This window comes from Heterocephalus glaber, unplaced genomic scaffold (assembly GCF_053883595.1).
Source record: "Heterocephalus glaber isolate CG9 unplaced genomic scaffold, H.glaber_assembly_v1.0 deba00000122, whole genome shotgun sequence".
NCBI lineage: Eukaryota > Metazoa > Chordata > Mammalia > Rodentia > Bathyergidae > Heterocephalus > Heterocephalus glaber.
Window position 1 is genome coordinate 75,584,716 of NW_028258138.1, and position 12,978 is coordinate 75,597,693.

The 12,978-nt window shown below is 42.5% G+C and overlaps 1 protein-coding gene across 7 annotated transcripts in view; it reads right to left on the bottom strand.

Moving 5' to 3' along the window:
- The window catches only part of Slc12a8 (solute carrier family 12 member 8), a 146,722-nt gene that overhangs the window by 20,741 nt on the left and 113,003 nt on the right, over positions 1-12,978 (bottom strand). For all 7 annotated transcript variants that reach the window (XM_087216281.1, XM_087216270.1, XM_021259623.2 and 4 more), the window contains 2 exons: positions 10,481-10,627; positions 4,926-5,571 (listed from right to left, as the gene is read on the bottom strand). In XM_087216281.1, coding sequence (XP_087072407.1) covers positions 4,926-5,571; positions 10,481-10,627 — 793 coding nt within the window. The remainder of the gene's footprint in view (positions 1-4,925; positions 5,572-10,480; positions 10,628-12,978) is intronic.

Genomic DNA, 12,978 nt, shown 5'->3' on the forward strand with positions numbered 1-12,978 from the left:
GTGAAATAGCAACATGACCAGGAAAAAGACACTTCCAAGCCTCTCTTGCGGCATGTTGTAATCACAGTGAAATACGGGACATGTAGAATGGGACTTTTGAGGAAGGCATCCCCAAACGATTCCATGTGTAGGTTCACTCTTGTGTGCTTTCTCCCCTTTCTTTTTTCTATTGCCTGGCATGTGATTCTGATGGCAAGGGTTCAGCAGCCACATCTTGGACAATAGAACAGAGTATAAGGCTGGTAGAGCGAAAAGATGGACGGGGCCTGAGGCACTGAGCCTGTAGAGTGGCCTGGCAGCCTGGCCTGCCTGCTGCAGGTTCCCCCTGAGCAAGCTGGCTTCAGCCACTGTGATTTTGTGATTCTGTTCTTTTCTTTCTCTCTCTTTTTTTTTTGGTACTGGAGATTGAACTCAGGACCTTGCACTTTCGAGGCAGGTGGCAGAACCACTGAGCTAAATTCCCAGCCCTGATTCTGTTATTTTCAATTAAATCTAATTGTGACAGACACAATAACCAACATAAAAGATCATTTCTCATGAAGTCTTCCAGAAAGGAGAACTAAATGACAAACAAATGGATAACAGGAAAGATGAAAGAAAAGGAAATTAGAAAACCATGTAAGATACAAAACAAGGATAACAGAGTGGGAGTGGGAGAGAAAAAGCATGAATTTGGTGAATAAGCAAGAACAGTAACAAAGACAGAAATGAAACAAAACAAAACATGACAAATTCCAGATTGGGCCAGGTTGTGTCGGTACCACAGTGCCCTGGGTAGGGGTGGGGGAGTAGCTGATTCACATATTACATATGTAACCCTCACCCTCCAAGGGGCGGGAGAAGAAAGCTTAGGTAACTAAACACAAGAGAAAGCTGGAGGTGTATTATCTGAAAAATAAGAAAGCTAGGAATAAAGAAAAGAAAAATATGAATAATATTGTGATAGATGATAAGGAAAGAAACCTCCAAAAGATATAAAGATCTTGTTCTTGGGGAAATAGAGACATTAAGAAATCAGTATTAGTTAATAAACAGAACAAATGATGATGATACACCAGGAACAGAGCTGTATGATCTCAACCCTCTGCACCCGAGGTCAATGAAAATGACAATAATACCAGGACTAAAGGACACAAGAACCTCTGGAATAAAAGGACCAACCCAATGGCCAATGTAATGGCTGAAAAAGGTATGAATCCTAAAGAATTCTGGGGAGGAACAAGAGGAACAAGGGAGTATTTAAAGGCTGTAAGGATGAGGGATAAGCACAACAAACTTCTCTATGGTAAGAAGTGAGCTCAAGAAAAACTGCCCCCCCCTGCATATCACCGTGAAAATTATTTTCAACTTGAGAATTTGATACTCAACCAAATTACAAGTGTGGGGCTAGAAACTTTCAGACCTTTAAGGACTCAGAAAGTGTATTTCTTATTCACCTCTCCTTAAGAAGATACTGGAGTGTATACTTCAGCAAAACAAAGCAGTAAGAAATGAACCAAAAAGGAGGAGGTGGCCTCAGTCAGAGTCTACCTCTGGCTGATTAATCAATCAAGGGATTTAGCCAATGGATTTTAGACCCTGTTGGTAGGAATTAAAAATGGTACAGCTGCTATGGAAAACAATGCAGCAGTTCCTCAAAAAACTAAAGACAGAATTATCTGTCTATATGACCCAGCAATTTCACTCCTGGTTAGACACTCAAAAGAATTGAAAGCAGAATCTCAAAGAGCTATTAAACATCTGTGTTCATAGCAGCCTTATTCACCACAGCCAAAAGGCAGAAGTATCCTGTTTCCATCTATGGATGAATGGAAAAGCAGAATGTGGTGTATTTATATAATAGAATATTACTCAGCCTTAAAAAGGAGATTTTAAACTGGGCATGGTAGTGGATGCCTATAATCCCAACACTCAGGGAGGCCAAGGCAGGAAGACTGAGTTTGAGCCCATCCTGGGCAACTTAGATCTGTCTCAAAATAAATACAAATTTGGGGGATATAGCTTAGTATGAAGGCCTTGGGTTCAATCCCCAGTACTAGAAAAAAAGTCACCCCAAAGTCTCATGTGCTCAGAGGTGAGACCTTTGGAAGGTGACTGATTTTAAGGGCTTGATGCTAACTTGCTGCTAGGAGGTGGGATCTGGTCTAGGAGAAAGGTGACTGGGGGCATGGCCTGGAAGGGTTTATCTCCCTCCTCAGCTCCTCCCTTTGCTCTCTGCTTTCAGGATGCCATGAGGTGAGCACCTTCTCCTCTGCTATACCCCCCTGCCATGCTGTTTCTTTTTGGGAGTCAGCTGACCACAGACTGAAACATGAGCCAAAAAGAAACCTTTCTTCTTTTAGATGCAGGTGTCAAGTCTTTTGTCCTAGTGATGAGAAAAGCGACTAAGATACTTAGTCAAAAGCGGAGAGACAGAAAGTAGAACGTGGTTGCTAGGGGCTGGAGAGTGGGGAGTTAGAGTTTAATTGATGCAGTTTTCTGTTTTAATGGCTGGAGTTAGGGAGATGGATAGTGGTGATGGTTGTACATTATAAATATATTTAACAACACTGTACACCTAACAGGGCTAAGAGAATAGACTATATGTTGAGTGTTCTTACTGCAATGTACTAAAAGGATATTGGGCCTTTCAGAATAGCTGGAAAGGTTAGGGAGTCAGGTCTCTGTCGCCAGGGCAACATTGAAATTTTATGTCACATAGTCTAGTGGGGACAACACTGCAAGTACCACTGATTCAGAAGCCCTGGACTCTGGAGCCAGTCATGTAGTTGTCCTGCATCATGCTTCCAGAAAGTTCCTCAAAGACTCCATTTCTTTGGGTTTCCTGCTCTTAATTCCAAGCTTAAGGAGGACTCATCTAATTATCAGAGCCTTGGTCTTGTGGCTGAACTCTGGCAACAGGAGAGTCCAGAAAACCGAGTATGTGACATTTTCAGTTTTGAGGGTGAAAGGTTTACTTTGCCTCTGACCATTTCTGAAGAATTAGGAGTATTTGGAAATAATGTGGAGAAGCATTTGATATATCTGCCAGAACATTTAAAGAAAAATGATGATGGAAAACCAAGCAAATAAAAAATTAAGGCGATTATTAATTCCAGGGAATAGAAGAGTTGGGCACAAAAGGAAGTGTGATCATACTGTAACATGTCTCAGAATTAAGCAGTACTTGCTTAGTCACAATAATATGAATATTAACTCTAGATTTAACTAAAAAACTGTGGTGTGACTACATTGAGGACACTATATGAAATGTCAAAGTGTCATAAGAGAGTTAAATCCTCACTACCATTAAAGGAAGTAAAAAGATGATGTCTGAAACTCACATATCAAAAAGTAGCAACACAAATATATTATTTAGTAATGAGAAGGTTAACAGAAAAGGCAACTTTCTGGTTGAGTCCCAAACTTTTTGATCTGGGAATGGAGCTGGCGGTGTTAAGGGATAAAAGGGATGAAAGAGTGGAAATTACTCTTTCTAATAACATTACTTTTTTTTTTGGTACTGGGGATCGAACTTGAGACCTTGTGCTTGCGAGGCAGGTGGACCCACTGAGCTAAATCCCTAGTCCCTGACAACATTACTTTTAATATTACTTGACTTATTAAACTGTACACTTATTACTTTGATAAAAATAAATTTTAAAATTATAACATAGCTCCTACCATTAAAAACTTCCCACTAACTTAGAGATAAAGAAGGAAATGCAGGTTTATGGGAGAAGATAAGGCATTTGTATTTAGACATCTCCTTCTATGTCCTTCATCTCTTCCTTTTTGCATGCACCTGTCTGCACAGATCTTAAGAAAAGGCTTCAAATGTAGGCAGACCTAGGGATGACATCCAGCCATGAAAAGAATATGCTTGAGACTTCTTTGTGGTCTCACTGGGCCTCGGGGTCTTCATTTGTAAAACACAAAATGCTGGTATCTAGTATACTACTACATGAAGTAACAGATATGTCAGCTTTATGTGCCTATAGCAAACACCTAAGATAAGCAACTTATAAAGACAGAAGCTTTATTTAAGCTCATAGTTTCCAAGGTTCCAGTCCATCACTGGTTGGCCCTATTGCTTTGCGCCTGTGGATAGGTAGCACATTATAGCTAGAGCACATGGTGTAGCAAAATCCACCTATATCATGAGCCAAGGAGCAAAAGAGAGCAAATTAGGTGCCAGAGTCCCTCAGTCCCCTCCTAGAGCAAGTCTTCAATGACCTAAAGACCTCCCATTAGGCCACTCCCTTCAAGGTTCCACCACTTCCTAATGGCACTGCACTGAGATCCAAGCCTTTACAACAGAGGCCTAAAAATCATTCCAAATGGAAACTATAACAAGATGTAAAGCACTGAGGATCCAGTAGATCCCCCAAAATTATGAGTTCTCTATTTCTCTTGGGATCTCTCATGTTCTATAAACCTCTCCTATAAGCCACTCCCTGAAAGTCTCTCTCTGTATCTCTGCACTTGTAGGTTTGAACACAGCAAAACAGTTATGCTCCTTCAGCTACCCTTCTCCCTGTCTTGCCTGATTTGAAAGATTCATCTTCCACAGACAAATTATATGAAGTCCTTTCCAGGCAGTTTATCTCAACACATTTCCACTTCTCTTGGAAGGAGAAATTGGTCTCATTCACCTCAGCATTGTACCTCAGCTGATTTTTGAATGAAAGAAACTGATGTTCAATTACTAGCTCTGGCCCCCAGCTCTTACAGACAGGAATGGACAGAAATTTCTGTTTAAAAACTGGCTACAGTATCTGTAACATAGTCAAATTCTAAACAATTCAGCAAGTATACGAATATAACATTTTAGAATAAATGTCAAAGTTACCAAGGGTTATGGAACCTGGTTGAGACAACTGGATAGGTGAGGTAACCAGTGGTCACTCTCATAGGAGACCCCAGTGTGACTCTGAAGCACTCACCTTCTCCACTCACTCTAGGCTGGCGGCACAGCTCAGGGACAAGTGGTTCTCCATGTGCTCCCTCAGGCCAAGTCTCCTCACTCCTGGAAATCCACTTGTCCTGGTAGGACTCCTCCCCTTCCCAGGAGGCAGTGGGCAACATGTCAGACTCCTCAGTAGGAAAGGAATTAGGGGAATTAAGGTCTAAGAGGAAGCTGTCTTGCAGGGTTTGCTTGGTGGCCTTCTTGTATTTTCTCTTCTGATTCTCTGAGATCCTATTGGCTTCTCCTGGTCTTGGGTGGCCACTGTCAAGCTTCCTGGTTAGCTGGAGGAGCTGATCCATGTCCTTGGTGAATTCTAGCAGGGTGCCCTCAGAGAGGCTTTGGGCAGGACTCTCAGAGCCATAGCTGGGAGCCTTCTCCAAGAGCAGGTGCTCTGAGCAGTGGAGAGCTTCCAGGTCCTCCCTTAGCATTGGTTCAGTCACCTGGGGGATGGTGCAGGGAACCATAGACAGGGAGAAGTAGGAGTAGTCCACGGCGACATAGGTCAGCATGAAGTTGATGGTGACAATGGGCGCCAGGATGTTCACTTGACCCACAAGGACAAAAGCCATGGTCACCAAGCTGGTCAGGAAGATGGCTGCTACAGGTGTTTTATTTGGCCCTTTCTGTAGAAACAAAAATAACATTCAGGACTATGAAATTTCAGATGGAAAATTAAAAAATTTGTATGGTAGAAGCCAAACTCACAATGGCTCAGACACTTTTTCCCCATGTGACTGCTCATCTGTAAACCTGAGATAATAATATTCAACTCGTGGGGTCATGGTGAGACCACAGCTAATGCATGTGAAATGCTGACAAAGCACTGACACACAGTGGAATCCTAACACACAGCTACAGGTTATATTAGTAACTGTTAACATGGGGCATCGCCAAAGAACTTTTGACTTCCTTGATATTTTCTTGTTTTGTCTTTAGTTAGGTTTTAAAATCACTCTTGGAAATCAGAGAGGCAAAGTTGAGTTTTCCCATGGCATGGCAGATCGTGGAGGACACAGCAGCATCACTGGTGGCTGGAGTTGGAAAATTCTGATAGTGACCATGCACAGATGTACAGCTCACATGTGCATACTTACACACAGCTGGTATTAATGGAGGAGGAGATGGTGACCTTCCAGTGGGCAGGAGTGAGAAAAACATGCTAATGCTACACATGGAAACTAGTCACATAGCCACAGAAACACTTCTTGAGCTGAAAGGAACATTCAGTTCTCAGTCCTCCTCCTTGAAAGTCTGCACCTGGCTTCTGATTTGCCTCCGCCACACTGACTAGCTCTTCTCAGTCTCTGTTACTGTTTTCTATGTATCTCTGAAGCTACATATGAAGCAGCATGGGTTCCCTGCTCAGACCTCTCATTTTCTCTATCTACACTCTTCCCCTAGATGATTGCACTCAGGCTCATGCCTTTCAATACCGGCTTTATTCTGACAACATCCAAATTTGAGCCTCCAGCTGAAAATGCTCCCCTTAAATCCAGGTTTAAATATACAACTGAGTTTCTCTTTACCAAAAGACAGCAAAAATGAAAGCAAGCCAAAGAATGGGAAAAAATATTTGCAACACGTATAACTGACAAAAGGTATCTAGAATATACAAAGAATTTCAACAAAAACTGCAAAAAGCCCCCTAAACAAAATGAGTAAAAGATTCAAACAAATACTTAACAGAAGAATGCCCATCAAACATATGAAAAGATGCTCAATCTTTTTAGTAGTTGGGCAAGTGCAAACTAAAACCACAGTGAGACACCAGTAGATACCCAACAGACAGGTTTAAAAGAATTTAAATGTCTGACAATATCAGTTATTGGCAGAAATATAGTGGGATAGGAACAATTATCCATGGCTAACAGGAGTGTAAGTCAGTATAACTACTTTGAAAAAGAGTGTTATGTGCTAATTAAGTGAACATATATGCATCTTGCACATTAGCAATTCCGCTGGGGAATAGAGAGTGCAAGAAGTCTACATTTACAGCTATTCCACCACACTCTCCATGATACTCATAAATACTAAACAAGCTGCTGCTACAAGCATGAAAGTGATTTTCATAAATACAATGGTGAGTGAAAAAACGTCCCTCAAAAGAATATTTAGGTGGATAAATATATATACTTATGATGCAAAAATTCTATATCTGAAAACCTCCAAAGTCTAAAACTTTTGAGTGCTGAGATGATACCATGGTGTGGAAAATCCCACACAATGACACTTTGTTTCATGCATACAATTACAAAAAATACTTTAAAAAATTACCTTCAGACTACATATATAAGGTGTATGTGAAACACAAATGAATTTTGGATTTAGACCTGGCTTCCATCTCCAATACGTCACTATGTATATTTAAAAATATTTCCAAGTCCAATAAAAACCCAAATCCAAAAGACTTCTGATCCCAGCCATTTAGACAAGAGATGTGCGGTGTGTACTGAAAGATTAGAAACAGGCAAATTTTTGTTTAGAGATGCCCATATAGGGAATGAGGGAAGAATTGCATACTATGGCCCTGGAGCCCAATCCAGCACTGCCATTTTATGTGTGCCATGAGCTAGGAATGGCTTTACATTTTCAAACATCTGGTGAAAAAAATAGAAGTATAATATTTTGCAGCATTGAGAATTACATGAAATTCAAATTTGGGTCCATACATAAAGTATTGGTTATTGTCTGTGGTTTCTTCTGAGCTACAACAGTAGAGCTAAGTAGTGGTGACTAAGACCACATGTACAGCAATGCCTAAAAATGTACTATCTGACACTTTTCAGAAAAGTTTGCTGACCCCTGAAAAGAGACATAAAGAAAGAAAGGATGCCATAGTGATGGCATATACTTATAGTATCAGCACTCTGGGAAGCTGAGGCAGGAGGATTGCAAGGTTGAGTCCAACCTGGGTAACTTATTGACTTAGCGAGACTGTCTTACAACAAAAAATAAAAAAGGTCAGGGAAGTAGCTCATTGTGAAGGCCCTGGCTGGGTCCAAGCCCCAGGAGTACAAAAAAAAAAGTGAGAAAATTATTATCACAGAAGTTGGCCATGGCAGAGAGAGGGCTCTGAGCAGGAAGTGTGTGGAGAGGATGTTGGGTAGGAGGCCAGCAGGGGCCTGTGTGGAGGCTCCAAAGCTGCCAGATTTGTAATTATCCTTCAAACCCCTTGTACTGGTTTTATGCCCTTTCCCATGTGTTGACACATCTCAAAATTTTTAAAATTTTATTATCTTCCTTAATTAATAAAGAAAATGAACTTATGAAATATAGCCATACATAAAGCAGCTTTGGGGAGAAAATGTTTCAAAGTTAAAAGACATGACCAACGAGGAAAAATATTTACAATACATATCACAGAGTTAATCTTCCTAACAAAGGAAGAGCTTCTAGCAATTGAAAAGAAAATGACCGATTACATAGCTCTAACCAGAGAAAAAGATGTTAGAGGAATGCAAATCTCAGAATCCTAAAATACCATTTATCACTCTATGACTGGCGAAAATTCACATCTGACATGAACTGTGGATAGGCTCCTCGTTAACACTGGGCTTGCTGGCTAAGGTAAGAATGCAAATGAGGTTCCATATGCCTCCATACACACAATTATAAGCCACACTAACAACCTGTTAAACAAAATACATTCCCCCCTCCTTTCCTGGCAAATGTACCTGCATGATGTTGAGGAAGTCCAGGTTCAAGTTTAGAATTCTTTCATCTCTCAGACTTCCTCACTGAAAGACGGCCATGCCCACCCCCAGCTTAGAGCCCATCTTGTTCACTGCCTGGGTCACATCATGGGGGCCCCACATTCATATCTAGATTCTCAGCCCATGCCATTGCCCCAGGGAGAAAGTGGCCCTCGAAGACTCTTGAAGTGGGCACTGTATGGGTCAGGGATCCCAGAGAGCAGCATGCTTGGTGCATGGGACCCAGGTAGGTTCATTCCTGTGGTCTTATAACTTCTTACATCCAAGGGCCGCAGTAGAGTCCTACAAAGCAGGGTCTTTTGTCTGAGCCTAAGAGTGGTACTGGCTATGGGAAAATAGTACTGCTGGTAGAAGTACAAAATGATGCACATCCCATGGAGGTGTTTTGGCAAGATATATCAAAATTAAAAATGCATTTACCCTTTGACCCAGAAGTCCTACTTCTGAAAATTTATCCAATAGATATATCTATCTGTACATATGCAAAGTCACACACACACACACACACACACACACACACAATTATTCATTGTAGCACTCATTACTGGAAGCCACTCAAGTATCAATCTCCAGGGAACTGATTAAATAAATTATGGTGTATTCTCATGATAGAAAAAAGAACATGAAAGTGCTCTCTGTACTCATATAAAAATAGTTGTAAAGGCCATATGAAATGAAAAAAAAAGATATAGAACAAACGACACCACTATCTTTTATTTGAAAATGAGAAAGAGAAGGATTCATTTAAAAATTAAGAAAAACAGTAACTGAAGGACAGGTATGGGGAAAGAATAGAGAGTTCCAGGATTGGTGCAAAAATTTCCACTGTGCACCTTTTACATGGTTTCTAGTTTTGAACCCTCTGTTTATTCTACCTCATTAAAAGTAAACAATGTGCTGTAACCCAGCTGTAACCCCCTGGGAGGGTGAGGCAGAAGAATCACAAGTTCAAGCCCAGTCTGGGCAACTTAGCAAGAACTAGTCTAAAATTTTTTTAAATTTTAAAAAGCTCTTCTTCTGTCACCCCCTAGGTTTTAGGAATGTTGCTTTTGATTATCCTGGTTATGACTGAACCAAGCTACTCTGTGTCAGTTAAGGTGTGGTCCCTGAGGTTATTGGGAAACCCAGAGCCCAGAGGTGTGGGAAATCAGCAAATAGCAACTCCAAGGATAGAGAGCCTTAGGGCGCATGCAGATCAGAGCTGCAAGGACCAGCTCCCCTCCTAACTGGGAACTTCTTCGTTCTGTACTAAACTTGCGGATTCTGAATTTGGGGTTGTTTGTCTTACAGAACTAGAGACTGAATCTAGGGCCTCACGCATGCTAGGCAAGTCCTCTGCACTGAGCTACACCCCCAGACCCTTGAATTTGTTTGTAAATGGAGAGGGCACGTAATTTCCTGCTGCTGAGGGTCTGAGATGCTACCACAACTGGTTAGCTATGTCAGAGCCAAGGAATGGGTGGCTGTGACATTTAAAAAGCTTTGTCTGGCTGGCCCTAGCCCAAGCCAGGCAGAGGACAGGACTGAAAGAAGTGACCTCTGCAGTCTCATTTGTCCCACCCCAGAGCACCTGGCCAGAGGCTCTCATTTGAAAAATCTAAGCAATTTATTTACCAGCAGTTGGAGTATCAGAAAAAACTGTTTTGAAAGAAAGAAAGAAAGAAAGAAAGAAAGAAAGAAAGAAAGAAAGAAAGAAAGAAAGAAAAGAAGAAAGAAAATGAAGGAAGGAAGAGAGAGAGAGAGAGAGAGAGAGAGAGAGAGAGAGAGAGAGAGAGAGAGAGAGAGAGAGAGAGAAGAGAAAAAACAAAGGGTCACTTACCTCTTTCCCCAGGCAGGTGAGAGCAGGAATCACCTTCTCCTGGGCGATGCACTGCAGGATCCGGGGAGCCCCATAGAGTCCACCCATGCAGGAAGCCAGGGAGGAGATGTACAAGCCCAGGAGGAATAGGAAGCCCACGAGGGACACCTGTTTGAGAGAGCAGTTTCATCATTGCTGTGGTTTGGATCCTGAATGTTCCCTGGTCCATGTGCTAAATGCTTGGTCCTCAGGGTGGTGATATTGGGAGGCAGTGGGATGTTTAAGAAGGTAGAGCCTAGTGGAGGTGGGAGGGGAGGTCTTTTAGTCACTGGGGATATGCCTCAAAGGGGAGTGTGGAACATGTCAGTCTGTCTGTCTCTCTCATCCCAGCCATGAGGTAAGTAGTTTTACTCTACTATGTGCTCTCCACCATTGCCATCTAGCACCCCTATTAGAAGTACAAAGCCATCCCACGGATCATAGACTAGAACCTCTAAAACCATAAGCCAAACAAACCTTTCCTATTTATAAGTTCATTATCTCAGATTTTTTGTTATAGTGACTGGAAACTAGCATAATCATTCAATCCCAGACCCTGTGTCTGACTTTTTCTACTCCGTGGCACTCACCCACCCACACTCCACCGAAGTCCACACTACACTTTCTAGAGTCAACCTCAGCTAGATTTCCCACTCCCAGCCCCACAGTACTTCATTTCACTATTTCAGATTAATCTATCATCTCGTATGGGATAGATGGTGGCTTTCAAATAGAGCTGGCATCAGACTCATGTACAGGGCTCAACAAAACAAGATTTCCCCACTCTTAGAGTTTTGGATTAAGGTGGGGTCTGAAAATATGGATTTCCAAAAGGTTCTTGAGTGACACTGATGCCGATGGGCTGGGAGCCACACTGTGAGAACCTTTGGCCAACAACAATGCCAGTCAGCCTCCTCTGAGCTCTCCCTCTCTGGACCACCCCTTTGCCTCTGCCAGGATGCCCCCTCTAGTCTCAAATCTGATCCTAAAAATGGTTCCACTGGCCTGACAAGGTCTGAGACCTGTCTAGCCCCAGATTCTGCATATACAATCATGGGCCAGCATGATATCTCTGCGTGCTGGAACTCTCTGTCCACATTCTTTTGTCTACTTATTGTATATTAAATTCCTAATTGGGTATCAAGACTCTGCACAAACCTCACTTCCTCCAGGAGGCCCTCCCAGTCCCCCTCACAGCTATGGTTGCTCTTCAGTGCTCTGTAGCACCTCAACATGATGTTAGGACAGTGTCTCCTCTGCCTAGCTTTGTTTAGGCAAGTCTCTTGGGTTGTTTGTTCTTGTGTTCTCAGTGCCCAATACAGTTACATGAATGATGAATGAATGAATGGACGAATGGATGGATGAGACCCATGACCAGATGTCCCACAGGCACCAAAAGATGCAGCAAGAGAGGGCACAGCTGGTGTCCTTGCTGCTTGCAGTGCAATGGTGTGCCAGGGTGAGTGATGAACCCACCTCACACCCCCAGTGGCCCTCGCCCACACCCACAGGGAAGCCTCTATTTTCTTGGTTACTATGGTCTCCATTATTCCTTACTTGAGACTCAGTGACGAGAACTATTGGTTCTAAGTGTAATTTTTACTTTTGTCACTTACACACTCCTGACAAAGCCTCTCCATGCCCTGTTTTTACTTCATTGCTCTAGCAATATACCGGATCTGCATCATCAAGTCACACCGGTCCCTGGCTACACCTATTTCCTGCCTTGGAAATTACCACTAGAATAATTTCAGGAATCCTGCATCAGTCAGGATTCTGGAAAAAAAAACCACTTAAAAAAAAAAAGAATATATTTACGGGACACTAGAGTGTCACAAAATTATAGGAGATTAAAATGAGACTTGGAGAAGGGTAGGACTCAAGCCTAGGACTCCCAGACTCCTCACCAGGGACAGTTGGCCAGGGCTCTATCAGCAGCCCTGCGACCTCAAGGATGGGTTCTCGCTTCTCTGTACCTTTGCCTTATTCAGTATACTTTTAGCATCTGATGGCCTAGCCTTGGTTCTGTGCCCTGCTGGGCTGCAAACGGACAGGCAAGAGAGGTTCTGGTTCGTCAGGTTCTGAATATTAAATGGGGATCTCATTTCCTCAAAGCTGTACACAAGGCTGAGTGACCCCAGTCAGGCAGGTTGGAGGGTTGGTGGACACACTGAGGTTCACTTCAGAGCCCACCTGCTCTGTAACTCAGTGTGGACTGTCTTCCCCAAATGCATTACCTCATTCTTACCCCTGTGAATCTCACCTGTCCCTTTCCTTCAATGTCATGGGCTTCTTGGGTTTGTACCATCACCCTCCTTCACTTGCCAACTTATTACAAGAAATTAATGTCAGCTGAACAGAAGGTACCAACTCTTTGCGTACCCTGATGACATTTTGTTATTTCCTCCCTGGCAGGACAGTTAATTAGGCTGTGGCTTACCCTGCCTATGCATCAGGAGCTCCTTACCTATAGACCTGAA